The sequence below is a fragment of the Anguilla rostrata genome, chromosome 13 (genome assembly GCF_018555375.3).
Source record: "Anguilla rostrata isolate EN2019 chromosome 13, ASM1855537v3, whole genome shotgun sequence".
Taxonomy (NCBI): Eukaryota; Metazoa; Chordata; class Actinopteri; order Anguilliformes; family Anguillidae; genus Anguilla; species Anguilla rostrata.
The window spans coordinates 29077198-29100665 of NC_057945.1; the positions used below are offsets into that span (position 1 = coordinate 29077198).

The following is a 23468-nucleotide window of genomic DNA, read 5'->3' on the forward strand; positions in this document are numbered from 1 at the left end:
GGCCTCAGTGAGCAGGCCTCTAACTCTACGAGTCAGAGTATCAGAGCAGCGAGCTAGCTGTCCCGCTGCGGGGTGCCACTTCCGGATTCTGCTTTGGTGGCCCATTGGTTGGAATGTAGTGCTGACTTGATTCAACAGCCTGAGCCCATGTTTCGAGAGCCACTGCAGCTGCAGGGCTGAAGATCTGACCAACAACCATCGGGAGGTTCCACAGGTTGGTTTTGCGTACTTCTGGCGAGCGAGATTAAGACAACCGAACCTGGCAGCGGGTCTGCCGCAGGTTAGCCATCAGTCTGTCTAGGTGTCTTATGTGACTGATAGCCAGCAACAATGCCTGGACTAGATTCATGACCAAGGGCGAGCATCAGGAGGCAGAGAAGGTGAAAGAAGGCACAGGTGTGTTAGGGCCATTTGCAGATTGGCTGAGAGGGCATGAGGGTTGCCTGCCCGAGCCATGATCTGTGGTGTCAGACCCCCCATCAGAATGACGATACTGGCTTCTAGAGCTAGTCTTTGAGTCGGGGCGGGGGCAAGCACTTCCACATCTGTGCTACCATCCCTCTCATCACAAAAACAGGTTCCTAATGCTGCACCCTTGCACCAACTCATGTGGTAAAGACTCATGTCATGTTCAACGTTAGCTGATCAGATTGCAGCTGTGACATTTCTGCAGGTAACCCCTCCACTTTTGCTGAGAGGTGTTTAGTTCCTGGCTTAGCTATTTTAGCTAGACCGCATCAGCTGGTCTAGCCTCACACTTCAGGGCGTTAGGCTGGGGCATGGTGCCAGAAGCGGGGAGTGCATCTTCAGCATGTGTAGGATCCACATCAGCGAGGCGTGAATTTCTTAGTGACATAGGCATGAAACTGCAGTTTGCAGTGCCCTCCATGTCAACACCCAGGCATGGAGAGTTGGTCATGCCCATTCTGTGCTTGGAGGGGGGTTATACATTGAGAACGAAGGTGAACGGCCTTTGTATAATAGCTTCAGCTGAGTAGGCTGGTGAAGTTAGAGTTGACATTAACTTGAACAAAAACTTGCGATGAATAATTCTAACTTTGTATGCTCCCTAGCAAGGCACTAGAGTCAGCGTTAACATAACTCAGTGAGGAAATGGTAGTTCTTAAGTATATAAACAAGCACGAAACCGTGCAGACCCACGGCGCATCTGTACAAAGTGTCATGAGTAAAACTTGGCTTACTATATAGCTAACTAGCTATGGCATGTCGTCACCTCTGTAATGTTAACGTTATTTGTTGTCCTCCATGTGTCCATACATCTGTACCGGTGGTATGCGCTAAGTAGGATAACTAAGTAGGCGAAATGCTAACATGTTAGGGTTAGCTAAAGTAACGTTAGGCGATAAAGCTGTGCTTAAAAATCTTGTGCGGTTCGAATTTGTGATTTTGGGAGATGCATCTGCGCATGCGTCCTACTAAACGAAGCACCACCTGCGCATGCATCCCACAGGTCGAGTGAGTGAGTGAGTGAGTGAGTGACCACAAATATGTCATGCATAGCCCACGGCAGCGGTTCCTGCGCGCCGTAGGAAAAAGAAAAAAGAGGCGCAGGTCTACACAGCAGTGCTGACTGGTGATAGCATTCATTGGTGAACAAGGCACACGAGCCAGATAAGAGTGAACTTAATTTGGTTTGAAATAAAAACTAGCAAAAACTGTATTGATGGATTGAAACCAACAGTCGATTTTAGCTTCCTTTAAATATAGGTGAGGCAATACGAAGCCAAATAAACCAAGTTAGAGAAAACATAACTTAGTGGCTGGGTTAAAAGAGGGAAACCTAACACGTTTATTTTTTTTTTTTATTGGGAGATGAAGTTGAAAAACCAAGTCAGTGTAAATTTGACTGGCAGGGACTAAGGGAAATATCAGAAGAGTTAAAGTACACTTAGGATGGTAGAAACGCTTACCTTCAATAATGCTTCTCAGGACAGAGTGTTGTCACAGCAGGCCTTGGAGGATGGAAACCGTGGCTCTGACAATTAAGTCACAGGGCTGCACGACAAGCTAGGAAGAAAATCCGGGAGATAATTATTTTTCTCTGACTGCTAGCTCTATCAGTTTTCTGCGATCTGCCTCTCAAAGTGAGAAGATGAAAAAAGTAGATTGTTGTATGATAGTGGTACTTATACTAGGACATACCACATCATACGTCATGGGATGACATTCATTGTTAGTCATATTCTCAAGAGGGTATGCGCTGGATTTACAAATCTGCCTGTCATGGGTGTGCCATAGAAAAGAGATTAGGGAATGCCGGGGGGGGGGGGGGGGTCATTTATAATCGCAGGTAGCAATAAAAAACAATGATTCTTGACTTGACCAGGTCCTGGTGTGCTGCTGAATTCAGTGTCTGTTTCCCCTGAAATATTATCCTGGTACTTGGTGCATGGGTTACTGATTTTGAACAAAATTGTGCTGCCATTTCCTTTGCTATGTCTTACTTCATGGTTCTGTGGTTTTAATATAATGTCAGTATTTCTATTAATTTTAATGATAAACAGACATGGTACAGTACAGAATGAAAATTGGTGAATTATGATGCAAGGATGACTACTATGAATAAGAACGATACATGTATTGTTCTCTGTCATTCTGAAGTTTTAAGTTGCAATGCCATTGAAATTCTCTGGAAACTTTGCCGAAATTTGTTAAGTACAGATAAAGTACCTTTGTCAAGGGTACAATGACAGCATCCTACCTGAACCTTCAACCTTTTTCAAAAAAACTTTTTTATTTATTTTATTTTTAATTTTTTTATTTCAGTTTACGATTTATTTATTTTTCCTCACACACTTTTGCTTTTAGCTTAACTTTATGATAATAACCTTGTTGGGAACATGTGTAATTAATTTATTTTATTCATAAAAGTGATTTACACTTATTTATAAAGACCCACAAATGTGCAGCCCAACCCAATGCTGGCATAGTTGTTTCTTTTGGATTACTTGGCTAGCCATGTCTTGGAAAGAGAGTGCATCTTTAGGGAGGTGCAGACAAGGTGCAGAGAGCAATGAATGGCTGATGTTAACACACAACCTTACAGGTGGCATGACCTTTATGGCATTGCTAGGGTGTGTCCTTATGCATATCAGCCTGAACAGGTACACGCATTCAATTTATGAACAATTACCATTCATCCTCCAATACCCCTGGGATACGAACAAAATCGAAGGTCTGCTCATGAATCTCATGAATCCCACGTTGGTTTTTCGCAGGAACTTTTATTTTGAACAAAAGTATGAAGAATCTAAGATTTATTTCTGCTGTATGCTGACTCATTCTTTAATGAAACAGGTGGCGGACAAGTGACAAGCATCTGTACTCTACAGCGGGCTCTCGAACGCTCGTTTATTCAGGCTTTGTTACATCAAACAAAGTGACCTGGTTGTTTTCAAGCTACGACATTGGCAGTCATTTTACTTCAGCATAAGGCTCGTAGATGGTTCCCCTAGGTCCTGGTGAGAAGTGCTGATTTCCATGGAACGTCATGCTTAATTAACGGCAAGCTGTAAAAAGCGGAGCATTTTCATGCGGGGGGACTGATATATGGCACCATTTGTCCCCTCTGCCAGGAGGCGTACTCGGCCTCTGCCTCTCTACAGCATGGGCCGCGTGGAAATCCAGACGGAACCTGTTCAAACGCAGGATTACCCACTGCCGTTTCAGCGAGGACAGCGCCCCTTTGTGCGACAGTACCTTAATCTTTTCAGACCAGAGACGCGCTCATTCAGATGCCCCTCAGGAAACGTGCTCTAATGACATTACGGGGTGCAACCCAGGGGACGGGGAAGATCAAGGGCAAGCTGAATGGAAGTCCTCAGTGCAATCTGACGCAGTACAAAGCAAAGTTGAAAGCAGAATCTGTATCATGTAAATTAGAATAGGAAAAAATGAGGACCTGCCAGCCGTGTTTTGAATTTGCAAGTTCAAAGTTTGTTGGTTGCACTTTATATTTTAGCTCATGGTGAATTGCTTTTTATGCCAAAAGACTGCAGAAACATTGCCATTTTAAGTTCCAATTACCTGACCTCCCTCGGAAGTAGTGGCTTGGAAAATGCAAAAATGAAGCACAGTAAATCTGAAATTATATATTTTATTTAAATTTAATTTAAATGGAAAAACACGTACACGTATAAGGTTCTGTTTTCAATTTACATTTAAGATACCACTCTAAAAATTCCTGTGGGAAACGCCATTTTTAGTTTTCTGTTGTTCTTTAAACGCATGCATGATTTAATTCCATTGGTGTGATAAGCGCATGGAGATTCATGAGGCAATTTGGCTGAATGTGGAATTTCTCCCTGTACCAGCCTATAGACAAGTGTGGGGTTCATCAGTAAATGAAGCTTACAGGAAACCCATTTGTAAAAGTGTAACCCTGATGTGTAGATACCCTTTGCTGTGCTCCTCTCCAGTTCCTTCCGCAGGGGAATGTGGAAGCGCTGGAGGGCTTTGGAGGAATAAATAGGCCAAGTCAGTCTCATGAGTGTGCAGATTGATTAGGATAATTTTCTGCTTTTCTCTCATTAGTACCAAATATCTATTTATAACCTCTTGTGTCCGTTTGGAAGGATAATTCAGGGGCCTACTGATGGACACATGGCTTGGACGCAGTGGAAACGAAGAGAGGGCTAACCTGTCTCTTTTCACAGGAAAGAATACAGGTCATCAACGGCGCCTTGTCAATCAGCCGATTGACGCTGTCTGACATCGGAATGTACCAGTGTGTGGCGGGCAACAAGCATGGGGAGATATACACCAATGCTGAGCTTCGAGTTATAGGTAAGGAGTGAAAAAATAGTGTTGCCATTTTCTGTGCAATTACTACCACGTTTAGCATTTGGCTACCATAACTGCTTCTCTCTCCAACTGACCTTTTATAAATAAAAATATTTATAAAATATCTTTTATAAATAAAAAGTTATGTAATTTAAATGAGATTTGTTTTAGCTGTAGGTAGTGCCAGAACTGAGAACGGCAGCAGTGTTGTACTGCAATGCTGCCACCCCTCCACCATCCAGTCATTTCCACTCCATGTGTCATAATCCTTCCTGCTGTCTCTCCCCCTCTCTTCCTCAAATCATGGCATTCTCCCACTGCCCTCCCCCCAACCCCCCCCCCCCTTTACCACAACCACCCAAATGACCAAGTCTAATCATCACTGGTTTATCATGGATTGGTGCAAAAATTCTACAACACTCCAGGAGTGTTTAATTGAACACAGACGTGGAAGTGAAAATGTCAGTGGTGTTTCTTGCAGATATATCGTAATTGAACTCCTTGTTAAAAAAAGAAAGGAAGATGGAGGAGCCACAGAAATTATAATGATAAAAGCAATTTGGGGCTAGAAAAATGAAAGGACGTGACATTTCCCTTTTGTTTTTCATGGCAGAAAAACGACTCTGTTAATTAAGAAGTGCAGGGTATGCTGTTCTCTGACGCTGCCATTTGGGCTCAGCTTCACGGGTGTGCGCCTCACTTTCAAGTACACTCTGCAGAGTGATGATGTATTCAAAATAGACATAAATAAATATACAGAGTTCTGCAATTAAAACCTAAGGCGGAGGAGACAGACAGACAGACTGATAGACAGAGATGCTCTATTAATCCCCATGAGGAGAAATTTGGGTGTCTCCCAACAACAAAAAACAAATCAAAACATATAAAATAAACAAAACACTGGCAGATAGACAGTTCAGCACAGCAGGAGAATAGAGATAATAAATAATATATATATATATATATATATATGAAAGCATATCTAAAAGAAAAAAAAAGAGTGGTGCTCGTGGCTGCGTTTGGTTGCAGCTCTACGGCAGACAGCCTAATTTATTTAGTATATCGAGGAATACAGCCAAGGATTTTAATCTTGTGTCTCAAACCTCTTGTCTAAATATTATATTCTTGATGTGTTCCTTGATGTCCGTCCACGCGTGCATCGAGAATTGATCTGTCGCTTGAAGCAGACGTGAGTGATTACATTGCAGATGTTCAACCACAGGCCTTGTAGGGTTGGCGGGTTACTCCATACGGTAGTGTTTCTGTAACACCTGTCCCTCTTTCAGCTGTTGCTCCAGATTTCTCCCAGAACCCGCTGAAGGTGCACACGCTGGTGCGGGAGGGCGGCGACGTGCTTATCGAGTGCCGGCCCAAGATGTCTCCATGGGGAATGATCTCCTGGAGGAAGGGGAACGAGGCCCTCCGAGAGAGCCACAGGTACACCGTCCCGACCCGCTGTATTCTTCCGCTTGAATCGGGCGAGGTGGTAAAAGAGACGGCGAGGGCTTGTTCTGTGTTAGTTGAGGTGATGAAAGACTCGTGTCAGAGTCGTCGTGCTGTAAGAATTACACCTCTGCGCTGAGGTCTAGTGCTGGTGAGGTATTGCATCCCTCTCTCATCATCTCTGGTTCTTGCTCTCACAAAGTACAAGGGATTTACGATACAACAATTTCATTTGCATTTTTCTTTTATCACTGACCCCCTTTTTTTTGGATTTCCCAATTGTGAATGTGAGCCATATCCTATTATGGTGATATGCCCCTTTAGTTCAGGAGGGTGCAGCAGCCAATTAGTTGTACCCTGTCATTCGACGGCTTAGCTGTGCAGCCATTTGTCCAGATCGCTGCGCATCTCAGTCTTCTAGTGCATGCAGACTGCAGGTGCATGGATGACCAGAGGTAGCGCTATTGTGTTAGGAGGCAGAATATACTCCGCCAATGAAAGCTTCCCTCCCCAGGAACAAGACTGTGGCTCTTTGTGTGCCACTCTATCAGATTCCTTGGCCACGGTCATCGGCCATAATTTAATTCTGGACTGTCACATTAATGGGGACCCTGTGCAGTGGCTGGATAGACTAACTGTGAGCTTTTTACTTATTTATTTTTCCTTTGTTTAAAATGGTAGGTCAACAGGCATTTTGTAGTGGGAACCAGATGAATCATAGTGAGCAGGGGACTCGAGATCATAAAGACCAATCAGATGTAATGTTAAGAAGCCAGCTTTTGTTTAAATTTAACCAGGACCCCAGGATTAACACTACTAAAAGTTCCAGGGGCTCTTAAAGACCACAGTGACCTTGACTTAACATCTCATCTGAAGTGTGGCACCTTTTACAGCAGTGTTCCCATTACTGTGCTAGGGCATTGGCTTGTAATTCAATTCAGGGAAAAGAATGCCCAATACCAGCCCGCCAACATACCTGAGAACTTAGTTATACATTAACTTAACCCCATTTAAGCATGAACCAATACTATGCCTGCTTAGCCTCAGAGGGTTGCCAGGTTTTACATGCATTTATGATAAAAAAAATGTAAAAAATAATTTCCTCAATGAGCATAGTTTATATATAATTTATTTTAACAGTCATGTTTTCTCACCTAGCCAGCTGTGTATTATCGCGTCTACTGTGAAGAATATATATAAAAACCAGTGGGGTGTACTGGAAGGAATTCAGGAACTGCCATCCTTGCAGGGGTCAAAAATAGCGCCCCCACGTGCACAGCCGGGGTGTTAATCAAGCACTTAGCGCCCACCACAGGGGTCCTGAAGCAGTGATCCCACACCCTGCATCCAGACATATGTTCAGTTTTACTTATTTATTTATTTATTTTTTTGGGGGGTGGGGCGGGGTGCCTATGAGCACCCGGCCCATGAAGAGGGGGAGGCAGGGTGGAGGGTACTGTTACTGTGCGGCAGTGACAATAGCAAGATGTGATTATGGTGACTTTCCAGCATTTTCATATACACAAAGAATGTGTTGCAAAAAGAGCTGATTGCAAATGCTCTGTGTTTGAATAATTGTTTGCTGTTGGTGCCCTTCAATTGACCGGTCAACTGCTAGTGCCAACTAGTAATTCCTGTTATAATGTCTGCTGAGCAACTTGAAAAAAATACATATAATAGTCTACGGAATATATGAAGTTTTATTTTAAAATAGTTATTTTAATGCATTTAAAAAAACATGCTCTAAAAGGTTCCTTCGAGAAGAATGTTTGGGGATATAATATATCAACATGTTTCTTTTTCGTGGAATTAAAGTTTCACATTACTGATTTAATAAGAGACCGAAGTGATAATGTTATAAGCGCTTCTCCAATGAAAAAATGAAAGGGGGATGTCCCTTGTGTATGGGATGTTTCATGCAATTCTAATGGAAAATACTTGATACCTTGTGCACTTACAGTCACGTAAAAGATGTCTCGTTGTTAATGCACATTGGTATAGTGTGATTCATGCAAGTTTTGATTTGAATATAAAGATAGCTCTGATCCTTCTGAAGGAATTTAAAATTTCTTTGTACAAGGAATTAATAAAATGATTACATAGTCAAACTGCTCATTTATGATAAGTAAATGAATTCTGCATCTGTAGAGTTGAAAGGGGAATACTGCCAAGTAGCTCTTTCTTCTGAAACTGAATATATTTTTTCGTCAAGGAATATGATTATCTTTTTTCTCTCGCTTGCTCATTTATGCACATCAAACAAAAATGAATTACTATTTGTAGAGTGAAAGTGAGACCAAAGCTTGGAACATTAAATAATAGCACCAGCACTCTTGACTTTCCTGATGTTCTTTATGCCTTTGTTCGGCTGTTTGAGACTATGTTTCAAGGCTCCTGAACTCACTGATTTGAATGACCTGCTGACCAAAATGGACAAGCTAACAATCAGAATACGGTATGAAGTGAATCGCTATTTCAGGTAGCTGTACCTCACTCCAGTATTTACAATACGATGAATTAGGTACCCTAATAGGATGGTTGCATTTGTTTATGATTGAGTGTTAGCACAGTTCTGAGGTAGTTACCAAGATATTTTTGGGTAGCTAGAATGCAATTGTGAGCTAACATTAACGGTGGCCCGCATGGATGATCACGCTTCAAAAGCGAAAGCACAAACATAAAGGGAAATGCACTGCAAATCAAGAAATGATGCAAATTTCAAAACACACAAAAGACTAAAGCAAGTGCGGCAGCAGAAATGTGCAGAAAGAGAAGAAACATTCAGCAAAATGCTCAAGAAAATGCTGTAAAAAGGAAACCTCCTGCAAGTTCAGAAACTAATTTAATTAAAATGAATGCTATTGTGTGATTCCCCTAGTGGCACCGAGCACTTCTATTGTATCAACTGGTTTCGCGGCAATTCTCCTCTGGCGAATTTGTTTTTGTTTTTGTATGTGTTTTTCAATTTGCAGCACATTTCCTTTTTACTTTTGTTTGGGTATTTTGCGGTACGTTTCTTCTCTCCTTTCCGTTGTTGCAATTGCTTTAGATGATTGCATGTTTTGAAATTGGCATTGTTTCTTAATTTGTGTTTTCCTCTGTGTTTGTGCTTCTGCTTTTGAAGTCCTTGTGGGCGACTGTATACATAGTTAGCAATTTTCAAATTAACTGAATTACAGTATATATGTAGTTTCACTTATAAAAATATGATTTATGTGTATATTTTAATTAATTAATTAACCATTAAACAGGTAGATTTTAAGCATTCTTTGTGGGCAAAATGAGACTCCGTGTTAAAGCCATTTCTCAATCCAGCTCTGTGTTGCTGCACCGCAGTCTGTAGATGCAGTGACTGCCACTGTCTTTCACACAGCTCCACTGTGGGTTGAACTCATGACCTACCTGTGTCACAGCAGGCATTCAAACTGCAAGGCCAGCGATCCGGTGAATGTACAGGAAGAAGGTTCAACCATTGCCTCACCTGATGGCAGGGAACTCATTGATACTCCATTGATAGTTTTCCCTGAGGCCATGCACCGTCATGCAATTATCAGAGAATGGCCTTTAATCGCATTATTATTTCATGTAAATGGAATGTTCCAGGACACAGGTGCATGCTCGTGTGTGAGCACACATAAGCAGAGCCGAGCGGTTGAACTCCTGTCTTTCAAGATTAATTGCATTAATTGCTTTAGCGCTCTGCAGTGGCTTTTTGGAAGAGGGAGAGCCAGTGTCACCAGCCGAGTAATCCATCTTCATAGCGGCCGCCATTTCAGCAGGAAGCCGGGAGAAGGGATGTCTTATCGCACGCATGCAGCCCTGCAGGGACACAGTTTAGATGACATCAGCTGGAACAAAGCAGCTGAGATCGCAAGTCAGGACTTCAGAGCAGATCTGGCTGATGAGAGTGTAAGTGGGCCATGTCAGCCCTGGATCAATGCTTGAAACATGTCATTTTAATTATGTCACCATAAGGAAAACACTGGCTTCACGAAGGCAAACCCCCCCCCATGCAGTAATGGTGCCAGTGCTTTTAGGCATGTCCTCACTGCTGCCTGTTTGCTTTGTGTGCCTTTTTCTTAGCGTACTCGGTCCGTATGTACTGCTATATTGCTGAAGTGCCTCTTCTTCTTGGCTTTGTTCATCTGTTGTGATAAGACTCCTCATCAAAACCACTGAGGCTTATGCACAGGGATGAGACCAGAGTAAATGGAACAGAAAGATTGAGATTAACTGCACCTGGACGGAAGGAAAAGTGCAAGGGCAACTCTCATCATCGGAGTGGTTTACAGTCCATTATGTGATGAATAATTAAACTGAAATTAAAGGGACGTCGGCATGTATTTCCACCATGCTGACTTGGATTTCAGTAGACTTGTTGATGGCTGCAGTATAATTTCCCTGGCCCTCCCAGCTATAATGAAGGTGTGCAGTTTGGTCGTGTGATGCTTTAAATAAGAAATTATTTTAATCGATACAGTGAATACTGTGTTGTGGGACCTGATGTGTGCACTGGTGTACGAGCCGTGTGCTGCTGAATACATTTTGAGCTTGCCATTCGCCATCTCTGTGGGAAAAAAAGTGCATCACTGAAAATGTGTTGATAAAATATATTTCATGAGTTGTTTCACTGCACAGTTAGATGTGCGTTGATTTATATAAACAAAACATGGATTGAGGAAAAATTTGTAAGGTTTGATATGGCTTGTTAAGTCAAACCTTTTTGTTTAATGGACGAGAATAGTCATAAATTCACAACATGCACCAGAGGCCTTAAAAGGAGACCGAAATGGCATTAAATTAGAATTGGACCCTTTGTCAGGTCTATATTTATCACATTGACCTTTTTGAAAAATTTGCCTGAAGCTTTGTGAATGAGATCACAGTGCGTGTGTGCGTGTGTGTGCGTACATGCGTACGTGCATGCGTATGTGTGTATGCATGTATGTCTGAGTGGACAATGAGCAAACTGTAGGGAGAAGAGAAGGTTGAGTGTGGGAGGGATAGAGGGATTTAAGGAGGGAGAGAAGGCAAGTTTTATTATGGCTCCTGCTGTTTTCCAGTTATATTGCTTGTAATGGTTAATTATGAAGTTAGGATGAGTGTTTTGTTCTGAAATTATCTAAATATTACGTTACGCAGACACGCTCAAAACAATCTACTCCATTCAAGGCTGTGTTCTGTAGGTGGCAGAGTATTTAGTTTGGGAACTGGGCATGTAGCCCAAAGGTTGCAGGTTTGATTCTCTGCTGGGGCTCTGCCTTAAGCAAAGTGCTTAACCTGAATTGCTTAAGCTGTATAAATGGATGCTATGTAAAACTGTAAATTGCTGAGGATGAGAGCATTTGCTAAATGCCAGTAATGTAGACTTACCTTTTTCCCCCTTACATCAGCAAAATAGCTTTAGCAATGAAAAGCCTAATCTAGTGGATTAATCCAGATTAGTTCATTAAAGCCCTGACCTGTGACTGTTTCGAGAGAGTATTCACATTTTCAGATGTTACAGCTATGATGTTGCATACAGTACATATATGTACAGTATAAAAACATTTATCATTTAAATCTGTCCCGGGGATTAATGATTTATATTATGTAGTAGTTTCCTCGGCTTTCACAGAAAAAGAGGTGACAGAACGAGGATATCTCACAGGAAAGTGCCCTTCATAGAAGCATCAGTCCAGGCCATCAGGGCTGAAGTAGGATGTGACTCAAGCCGTGAGCCTCACCAAAGTGGCTCTCTTGTACTGTGGCGGAGCCCAGTCTCCCCATGGCAGGCAAGTGGGCAGTGCAATCCATCTCTATTTCCTCTGTCGGGTCATTGACTGTCGATGGCATTCTTCTTAAGAGAAAGTGAAAAGTATTGTATTTATATTGCTTTTGTTCTGCCTTTTTGCCTGTGACCAATCCCCTTCCCTACAGAGGCAGGGGAAATGATGATGGTTGTGAAATGGCTGAAGAGATGCCTGGCAGCAGTGCGAGAGCGCATTTAAAAGCGCGTCAGCTGCGCAACAAGCATCCCAGGGCACATTACTGTCATGCACAAAACGCAGGCTTCATTTAAGGAATAGAAACAGCGCAGTGAGCGGGTGACGCCCGCGACGCCGCGTTTGAATTAATGTTCACGCGGGGCGCTTGTTTTCAAGTGGCAATTTAATGCGCGGCCATAATTGTGATGCATCCGTTTTGCTCCAGGTTTTTTGCGAATGTGTGATTGAGGGTCCTGCACGCACCTTCTGTCTAATTATATTACATATCTAACTTTGATATTATTGAGAATAATTAGATTTTGATTGGGTTATGCCTGTCTATTTATTGTCTTGCGTATGAAAATCAACCCACCATCAAACTGATAAAAATGAAATGTTATGAAGCTGTAAAATTTTATTGTACTCAGTGGAAACAGGTCTATTAATAAAGCTAGCGATTAAATGTTAATTTTGAAAGTGAAGCCCAATACGCTGTTTTGGCATATCATTTTCAGAGGCCACATGCTGTTGTGCTTATTAAAAACTGTTGTTTATCAAGTTTAAATGTCACTTTTATTTTTTTGCCCCCATCCTCCCGCCATCGCGGCTAATTTCATCATTTGACGTTAAATGAACATCTGCTTGAAAAGCAGATTTTAAATCACCCCCAAACCAATGTAGCTGCAGTATGGCTTTATGGCACCAGAGCAGAATATTAAAAAGTTTTGCTGCCCAAAACATATTTGATCTTATTATTACCTTGTTGTTTGAGAGGGGTTTAGAGGGGGAGGCACTTGCTTGTGGCTAGCTAAAGTAATTTAGCCAGAGCCTTCATTAGTGTTAGTCTGGTGAAAGTCACTTGAAGGGGACAGTAAGATGATGAGTGAGACCTCCTCATTCAGCTCAAAGAAATCAAAGGATTATAGCTGTGTTTGCATTTCCCTGCAGCTCAGGACAAACCCTTAAACAGCTCCTGTAAAAATAACCGTGGTGTGGTCTTGCCTACACTTCCCACAAAAGACATTCTCTCTGAGAGTTTTGTGGATTATTAGTACTTTGTCAGAGGATACATCAATATGACATGCTAATACAATTAACTGAGAAGTGCAATGTTTAATTGATCTCTACCCCCTCCAATGCATCAATCAAGAGGATAGATACTATTGACTGATGTACTAATGTAAGCAGTTTGAAAAATGCTATGTTTAAAGCTGTCGAAATTCAAGAGAGATCATTACCCCAAGATATGTAATCAGTCAAGAATATTCTTAATGTTTACCCTGGAATATTTAACGTGAACTTTCTCATATGATCAGCAAAATGCATTTATTGAAGCCGTTATTGACCTTTGGGGCATTTGAAGCTACTTTAAAGTCTTTCCCTAGTCTTAACATGAGTATTAGTAAGTTATGTATCTTGCATTTTTAGTTTGTTTTGGTAACCCTTTTCTAACCTCTGTCTTGAACAGATTTTTTAAACCATAAAATAAACTGCTGTAGTTAGAATATCTGTATCCTTTTTACCCAATGCAAAAATGAACTTAAAGATGTTTGTTAAGATTAGGATTGTATCCTTTAACAGTCCACATCCTGTGTTCTGTTCTGTGGGATTATTTTTATCTGGGAGACCGCTGCTGATATCATTTTTCAAAGTGAGAATTCGCCAGCACAGCACAAGTAATCCATCTTGGTTCCTCAGACAATGTCTCCAGAACACATGTCTGCTCTTTATTCCTTGAAGGATACCCCCAAGTATCAGGTAGAGATGAATATCAGCTGGAAGAAATAAACTGTGAGAGCAATTTGCGATTAAAGAAATCCTGTACCAGTACATCCATAAGGCCTTTGTGCCAGTGGCTGATAAACACTTTCTCGTCCCAGTTTAATTACAAACACAACTCTAGCCTATTCTGCAACAGGGAATTAAGTCAATCCAAACGAGCGTGCCACAGTTTGATTAAATTGTTAGCTACTGGAAATAATCAGTAAGTATGATGCACTGAATGAAATGCTCACCATTGGTGAGCCGATATTGTGAACCGTGGGTGTAACGGAGCACCATTGGGAAGGGACACATCCCATTCAATACTGAGAAATTCCTAAATTGTCCCCTCCAACTATCTATTCATCTCTGAGTCAAATTTCTTCTTAATTGGATTGCAGCCAGTTTTGAGGTCTCAATGAACACGTGCCCTCCTTACAGTCACATCATATTTCCAAAACCAGTCAACTACTAGTAGTTATGATGGACCTGCTTGATCAGTGATATATAAATAATTTATTTGTCAATGGCATGTCATTTACAATAGCTATCCCACCTCTCACTCTTCTCTGATAGCATCGCTGCCACCTTTTGTGAGTGAGTAGTTTACAGCATCATGGGTGAGTTGAAAAGCTGATGACCCACTAGTTCATACTTTGTTGAGGAGAAGCCAATTGGCTGGAAATTCAGACCACCTTAAAGCTTACAAACTGTAACTGAGTTACAGCAAGTCAGCTAATAGTTACTTAGTCTCTTGTGAATGGTGTATATTAGCCTCACTTGTAAGCCAAACTGTGAAGCTATGTTAATTTCCAAAAAGCAGTTTGCCAGTAAGCAGCTATGATGTTAATCTCAGAACATATTCTTGTGGTTCAAAAGCTTTTCATAAACATGTGATCAAAGTGATCATTTACAGAGCAACAGAAACATTTAAAGATGTATGCAACAATTTACAAAATACAAAATTAGAGCTAATCTTGGATAACTTAATCTGGAATGTGTACCAATGTGCCTCCATACACATGTAGGCTCGGCATGTCGATTTTGATATTAAATTTTTGCTTTCTGGATTGGTACCCACTAGGGAAATCTCAGCTCTCATTTCTCGCTTGATGGCATTATAAGGAACGGCAAACATTTGGCACTCGATCTCAAATTAAAGAGTAATACCTCCATTGCAGGGTAGATGCCTCTCCCCTTTGCAGTGTGTGTGCGTGCTTTGTTTGTTATGAGTCCATAGATTACCATGACAACCTCAGTGCTTCTCAAACCTCTGAAGTGTTAGGGTCAGCCCGGGAAGGTCCTGAGGAGAAATGTCATTTCAGTGACAGCCTGCAACTCCAGCTTTTATCTCTAATTTTAAAATAACATTTTAAAAAATCGTCCTGTACCTCCCGGTGTTTGCAGTGTACAGGGCCATCTGTACTGTAGAAGAGAACAGGTCTGACACTTACTGTCAGTCATTCTTTATCACAGTCCGCTATCTCAGAACCATCCTCCTCAGGCATTCTGCATGGCTCTACTACAAACTCCACTTGGCATGCTATTAAACGTAATGCTCTGATTGGCGTTCAAGGGGCAAAAAGTATCACTTTTTTTCTACTGACTACTTCAAAAAGGATAACAGTTTAAATAGTATAAAGGTGTACCTTATAGAAGTTAGACTAACTGACTTAACATTGTTTTGAAAACATCCACGACAGGGGCTGTTTTTTTAAATTACTACCTGCCAGTGCCATTTAACAGGGAAGAAAAAATCAGCATGAAAGTGTAATAGTTTGTTTTATTTGAAACTTTTAATTATAGCTGTGTAGCTGTATGAATAGCAAGTTTCCAGGCAGAAGTGTGCATATTTTTAGGTATGCTAACAAATTGAATAACAATTTCAACAAGAAGTAGTCTTTATGATTCACCAGACCTTGTCCATTATACAATGATTTTTCTATGTGCATGTATTGAAGTATCCCCTCTAATGAATTTAATCTAATTAATTTATTAAATTTGGTCTAACTTTCAGCTCTAATGTACAAACAGGACTAAAACTGTGCATATTGTAGAGAGTTACATGTTTTTTGTTTCTCGTGCTTGCTCCTTTTCCTGTTTTACCCTTGCCTGGAGGACTGGTTCAGTAGTTATATTAAGTAGGGAATTAAACTGTTTGGTTTGAATGAAAATCAAAGAGGTTAATTAAAATTTCTATTCCAGTACCCATACATGTATGTTCTTTTAGTCTTTGTTATATAATACATAGACAGCAAACAAACATATGAACTACTCTTGCTGAGATACCTGATGATGGTAAAAAAAAAATAAAAAAAGCTACACTTGGGGTTGAATAAAAGAAAATGATAATTTGCTTTTCAATCTGATGATAAAGAATTTTAGACATTGCAGTCCTGTGGGATATTTCCTTAACAGGTTGAAAGATGGGCCTCGTTCAGTACGCATACGCATTGCCTATGAATTCATATCACAGTCTATGTAATATTTGTAAATGGACTTGTCTTTGTTACCTAAATTTGCTTGTTTTTTTATCTCCAAGAAAATGTTGTTAATAGCTGTGATGTGATAATGGTGATATGATAAAGCAGTGATAATGGTGTGGGCAGCAATAACTACAACAAAAATAAAAAAATGTCAGATGAGGGACCAGTGTTTAGGGATGGGCCGGTAAAGCAAACAGCATGCTGCCATAGAAGCTTGTTATAACTTTGTTATTACTTAGTAAGAGCCAAGGTTCTGTCCATTTGAATACAAATGAGATTATTATTTTTAGAAATATTAGATAGAGTTGATAAAGTATGATAATGTGACATCTGGCAGGAAGCAATAGGAAAGAGTCTCTTGTGCCAAAAATCGATATTAATTACCTGGATATTGGAGAGCTGTCAGATACAAATGTACTGCTTGGTCCCAGTGACACAGGCTCAATTCATAACCTCACTTACACAGACACAAAAACATATGTTTTTGCAGGGCCATAATGCTCATTTAATCTAGACAATGGCGGCATTACCAGCTTGCATGCCAGATTTCTTTCTGAGATGTAGTTAATTGGAACCAACTGCTCAGTTGAGCTGAATGACTAGCAACATTTCCACTTCCTGAGTTATTTGGGTGAACTTTGTGTTTGAAAAGGATGACCTTGGCACCTAAATCAAAACAAAGATCTGTGGGAAACATTCAGAGAAAGCGACATGCAATTTATCTTAAGACTCCAGACATTTTCCTTCATTCACTGCGGGGTTTGAAAGGCAGTCTGAAGCATACATCAACATCTGATGTAGGGTCCAACCCGAGAGAGAATAAGGTGACCTCGCCTTTCTCTCAACAGATACTGCATCTGAGCCTCTTTCAGAGTTTTCTTGTTGGGCATTGTATTTTCTCCAGACATGTTGATACAATCATGATTAGAAACACCACCTGCAGGTAGGTCAGAGATGGTCACCGTGTAGAAGGAATATCCCGATACTAAAACACTCTGCAATTCTGCACGTATGACACATGAAGCTGAATGCAGTCGGTGTGATTGATATCATTTGCATAATATATTGTCATTTCAAGAGCACTGGAACATGACTGGTACTTTATAGTCATTAAAACTGGCAAGGAGAAGTGAGCACTAAACAAGTGCATGCAGAGGCTGGATGTGCCAAGAATTTAACACGCCTTAGCAGAGGTTAATTATTTTGTGAAATCACCAGAAGCAGAAGATGCCCCCTTTTCACACAGCTGCATGGATGAATAATTTCAGCGATAGAATCTTAACCCCTATTTTCCACAGCATCATTTTGTTTACACTACTAATGAATATCAAGGAGAGAGAGAGAGACATCAAGCTGAAAAGTGTGCATATCCATTAGTCTTTGGCTCAACTGATTAAAACGAGTGTCGTCATGACTGTATGTTAAATAATGAATTCACGTAGGCTATCAGTAATAATCTGCATGCACACACATCTATGAATCATGGTACATACAACTTGAAGTTGTTCAATGTACAACTAAAAGAACTGTATGATCCAAAATACAAACTGTGATACATATTTAAGAAAGCAAAGAGCATTAAAATGAAATTAATTGGTTGTATTCTGATGGTATGTATATAGCACATTTTACAAGTACTAATTGAAGAATAAGGCTTGCTTTGAGAATGTCAACTGGTTTAGAAACAAAAAAGGCATTTGGTTGAAGCTTATTGTGATAGAAGTCATTTTGTGGTCCGTTTTTACAGTGTTTACAAACACTCTACATTTTGATGATGTATTCATTGATTAGTTTCAGTGAACACACTGGCACATTTGTGGCCTGAATTATACCATAATTTTTCCTTAACATATATTCTGGTGAGTTAATCTGGTTGATCATTGACCAGGTTATGGACCAATGTTGATAAATTCTAGATCTGTATCTGCAGCCATCTAACCCATGTCTTAGTTAATTTTTTTGATAAATACCTTGTATGTGACTTTTTATGTGACAGATTGAGGGTATGATTTGCATCTCTTTGTCGATTAGCATCCTAGCTTTCCACGCCTCCATTTTTTTCTCCAGGAGCGGCAAAGAGTCACGGAGCCCTTGTCAAGGAGTGCAGTGACACCCCTGGCAGCAAGAGTAAAACAAATTCCAGAGAACCATCGTGAAAGATGATGAAATCTAACATTTAGTATGCAAAAACAGGGCCTTTTTCGCATATAGTAAAGCCGCATTCTAGACAGAGTGGGGGTGACTTCTCAAAAGTCAAAAGATAACGAGAGTGAATTTTACTTGAGACTGTGCAATTTTCTGCAATTTGCACTTCAGAGTGGGAGAGACGGCTGCATGACCACGCTGTTATTTGCACGTCTTTCATCTCTCCTCGGAATACAGAAGAACACTGCTTTTTATGCTGCCCTGCTCTTTTTGGTTGTGGCTTCATCCTCTCCATAAATTTCCTGCACTTTGAGGATGACACGAGTGTGTTTCGGGATCCCCCTTGTGTTATAAATAATCGTCTCCTCTTCAGAGGTTTATAGCTTTGGGCATTAGCTTGTGTGATTCTGCGATGAAAAGAGTGGCACTCTCTGTCATCTTACCTGTAAATTATTGATGCGTCTTCCCCTGTACTGTCTGATTCAAGGACTAAGGTGGGAAGCCTCTGCTGGGTGATTGAACAGACCTACTGGATAAGTTTTGTGTCAAGGAAACTGGAAAAACTCTGGATATATGTTTTTCTCTGCTGATGTATACACATCTCTATTTTCACACAGCAACAGAGAACCTTTTCGTGAAAACACGGGATTGCTGTCGCACCCAAGAGCAGTGTGTTAACTGTTAAGCCTCAATGTCCTCAGTGAAAATAAGTACATGTATAAATAATAAGGTCACATGTCAAGCAAATAAACACCATACTAATCATTAAAATCGGCATCAGTCTGTCCCCTGCTGTAAATTGAAACGTAATCTAATATTATTTATTTGATTAGGAAACACCCTCATCTAGAGTGACTTTCAAAGGTTACATTTAACATATTCTCATTTTGTTGTGCTAGAAATGTACCCAAGCAGGTCAGACAGCTGTGCTTAACATGCCATTTTAACATAATTCCAGTTAAAACTCACGTCCTTGAACAATTACACTATTTTACAGCCTTAGTGTTGCTGTCATTTTTGAGAATATTTAATTTGACCAGATCAAACTTGCTTGGTTTCAGGGTTTTGCTTACTGTGCTATACTTGTCTCATTACAATAACATGTCATATTTTGGAGCATATTTAATTGTAATTACAGTAAAATAATAATCATCCACACCTGCTTGTGGCCCTGCCCCAGTGCTTGTCAGTTCTGTGCTTCAATACATTAACAGGAAGACTGAGACAGTATAAAATTAAAGTCATGATTATTTGGAGCCTTTTCTAAATAGGCCTGTATATATTTGATACAGATTCCAGAAAATAGCCCCTCATTCCAGAGAATGGCCCTCTCATACCCCTTGGCCTTTCTCTGGGGATGAAGAGGTTTGTGAATATACCGAAATATTGCATTAATGTAATGCTTATTGCTGCATCGTTTCTTTGCAGGCTTCTGAAATGGTTTTGTTTATGAATCCAGTCCATGATTTGTTCTAGATGAAGCAAGGTACTGCAAAATTTGTCAGGTGTACATTTGCAAAAAGTAATCCCTGTTATGTTTGTATTTCTCATTTCGACCTGCAGCTTGTTTGTGCAGCAAGCGATAAACGGTTGAACAAATCCCTTTATTGCTGAAACCTTTTTATTTTTTGCTGAATAAATGGGAAAAGATATGCTAAAGAAATTTATTGAAAAAATACCTTGCTCTTACAGGGTGAAAAGCATTGTGTCCTCACTGGGCTGGTCACCAAATAATTAGCTGACCTCATTCCGATGAATGATGTCTCATGGTAATGATGTGTTTTCATATCTTCCGAAACATATAACCTTGGTTGAAAAAAAAACAATTTAAAAATAATTAATCATGGGGTTATTTGCACTGAAATGAAGCGCTTTTAACTACCAATGACACTGAAGCTCTCAATGGCTGCTGGCTATCTAAACCTAAATTCTATTGCTAGCTTGAAATTTCTTGTTTTTTGTTATCCAAGTAATTCTGTCCACATACAGTATATAATTATGCAGCACAAAAAGTTTTAAAATGCCAAAAAGTTTCAAAGGTTAAATGAAAATTATTATGAAAAGGGATGTTTTTTTTCATGTGATACTGGTCAAGGTTAATTTATTAGTTGAAATAGGTAGAATTTTTTAGTTGAATCTGTGAAATATATATTGAGTCATACAGTGACTTGCTAAATCCTTGTATACAGTAACTAGTCTGCTTGAACAGATGCAAATAGTACATTTTTTTCCCATTGCCTTGATCTTATATTCTTTAAAATTCATCCATTTGATGTGAAAGTGGGTTATTATTAATTGCTCATACTGTTAACACAAATAAGACAATTCGCGACCTTGTGCAATTAGTTCCTTTTAAAACAGAAGCGTCCCTGGCTGAAGATATTGAAGCCATGTTGCAAGCACACAGCAGATTACCTGCTATTAGACAGTTCTTTAAAATGAAAGGGTGTAATATTGCTTTTCATTTTGCCACTGTCTGAATGAAGTCCAGTTTTCTTCCTCTTTTCAGCTGGGTCAAAGGCCTTTTGGTATTTACAGCTTGCAGAGTCAATGGAGTGTTTCAAATAGTATGCCTCCTCTGCAGCTTAATGAACCTGCGGTCCCATCGCACATCCTTCTGTGCTTTCAAGGTCACATTTCCATTTCCCACTCTTTATTTGGGCCGATGTAATGGGACGTTAAGGGTTATCGACCTTCATTCACAGGGCCCGGTGGCCACCGCGCCCGCATGTTTGGGGTGCACTGACTGCAGTCGCCCTGGCGTCTGTGTATCCGGGCAAGGCATGAATCACTTTTGCAAAACAACCGTTTCATTCATCAGTCGTGTCACCTATCAGGGAAAAAACAGAGCCGTGAAGGATGAGCCTTCATCACTGTAGGCTTTCAGCCTGTGACAAGGGCATAATTGGAAACATTATTTCTTTAAAAAGAAAACGTTGATAACTGTAGCACCTGTGCCTCTGGACTGTTGCCTTGTGAGAACTGCACTGTGAGTACGTGACTGAATCCCGCACATATATACTCTTCCTATTAACCATCATGGCTTGATATATATGCCAGTTCGCGTGTTGCTTATGCAAAGTTGTTCCTTAATAGATTCAAACAAAACTGAGATTTGCTGTTGCGGTGAATTTCAGGGGTAATGTGAGCCTATATACTGCAGATGTCAGTTGTTTTTCCTCTTGAGAAATAAAGACCTGTAGAAACTACTGTTTTGCGTAAGACCCTGTGTAGTCGTTCATTTCATTTCAATAGCACGTGCAAAGAATTTCAAATAACAAGACCAAGTTCCCTGTGTTTCACCTTGCTGAAATAAATTCCTTTCATTTTTATAAGAATAGCAAACTGGGTAATGCACTTAAATGGCAATACATTCTGCAAAACTGACAGCCTGTTTGTAGCCGAGTATGATTGTAGAGTTTTAAAAACCTTTGACGCCATTGCTTTTTCAGATCTTGCTATTCACTGTCACTATAATGAATGCGTAATTTGTGTTTTGCAGAGTTGCTATACTGGACAGTGGAAGTTTACGGATATCTAATGTGAGCAAATCTGATGCAGGCCACTACACTTGTGTGGCCAGGAACCAGTTTGGAGTTGCTAGCAGCGAGGGGAGTTTGGTTGTGAAAGGTAGGTGGTTTTGTTTATTTGTCCCTGTGATCTCTTGCTGTCCTGTATGTTGGTTTTCTCTGTGGGTGTTTGTTAATGAATATTTGTATTCCAATGAATACCTATTTCAGTTCAAATATACACGGTCAATATGATTTAATTCACAGTAAAATCAGTTTAATTCTCAGTGTAAAAATCAACACAGTTTATTTTTGTCAAGACAGTTTAGCTCTAATAGAGTATGTGGTTCACTGAACACATTTAAATTCTGTTGCAGTTAATTTAAAACAGTTTTTTTGGTGTATAGATTACTGCACAATGTGTAAACACGTAATATAGGACAGTATATGTCGGATGTGCTCATTTCTGGATTCCAAAGTGTAACCTTGATTTGTTGTGCATTAATTAGTGGCTGGATCTATGAACTCAAAGCTCTGTAAATATTGTTACCTACCTGACCACTTCGGTGTTAACAACCTCGGGAAGGAGGGATTGTTTTTACTAATTATGAAATTAAGCAATGTTGGTTTTTAAAATCACATAAATTGTGTCTTCCTGTAAAACCGAAAAGGATGAATGAATTAATATTTCCAATATTTTTCCATAGCAAGTGCTTATTTGGTGAGGGGGGAAGGGAGTGAGAGGAGAGGGTTGCGGCCACCTCCTCTCTGTCCTTCTGTCCCAGGACGAATCTGGGCAGCCAATGAGCATGCTCAGAAGCCCGTCCAAATGAACCAGATCTTTTGGCAAAAAAAAAGGGAAGCGTGCTGTAAGGGGAAATGTTGTGCAGATGAGATGAAAAGGAGCCTCGCTGCCAGATCCTCAGCAGGAGACAAACCCTGCGGGACGTGGGATCACCCCTCTCTTCTGTCACTGCGCTCGTGACTTATTACAGCCCATTAAAAATGAATAGGAGTGATGTAAAGCAGCTCACATAGGGCCACTTTGTTCTGCTCCCAGTCCCCCTTGCTTGAGAATGTGAAGTAAGACATGCGAGTGAGATCATTTCCACCCCCCTAACTTACCTTTTCAGTTTCATCCCATGCCTTCAATATCAAAGGTCACGAAGAACAGGATGTGAATCTGCTCTTTACTTAGCCTCTACTTCCTCTAAAAAAATTGTAAAAATCACTGAATCAAGCTACGCTAGTTTTTACAAAAACAAGCTCAATTGAGTGTTACTGTACTTTTAATCATACGCTGATTAGCTCTGCTCTCATTAAGAACTTTTAAGAACGTGCTCTTTATATCTACC

The 23468-nt window shown here is 40.4% G+C and overlaps 1 protein-coding gene across 3 annotated transcripts in view; it reads left to right on the top strand.

Annotated features, from left to right (window-relative positions):
* Positions 1-23468, top strand: part of cntn4 (contactin 4) — a 145805-nt gene that overhangs the window by 104661 nt on the left and 17676 nt on the right. For all 3 annotated transcript variants that reach the window (XM_064305309.1, XM_064305308.1, XM_064305310.1), the window contains exons 10-12: positions 4677-4806; positions 6090-6240; positions 22107-22234. In XM_064305309.1, coding sequence (XP_064161379.1) covers positions 4677-4806; positions 6090-6240; positions 22107-22234 — 409 coding nt within the window. The remainder of the gene's footprint in view (positions 1-4676; positions 4807-6089; positions 6241-22106; positions 22235-23468) is intronic.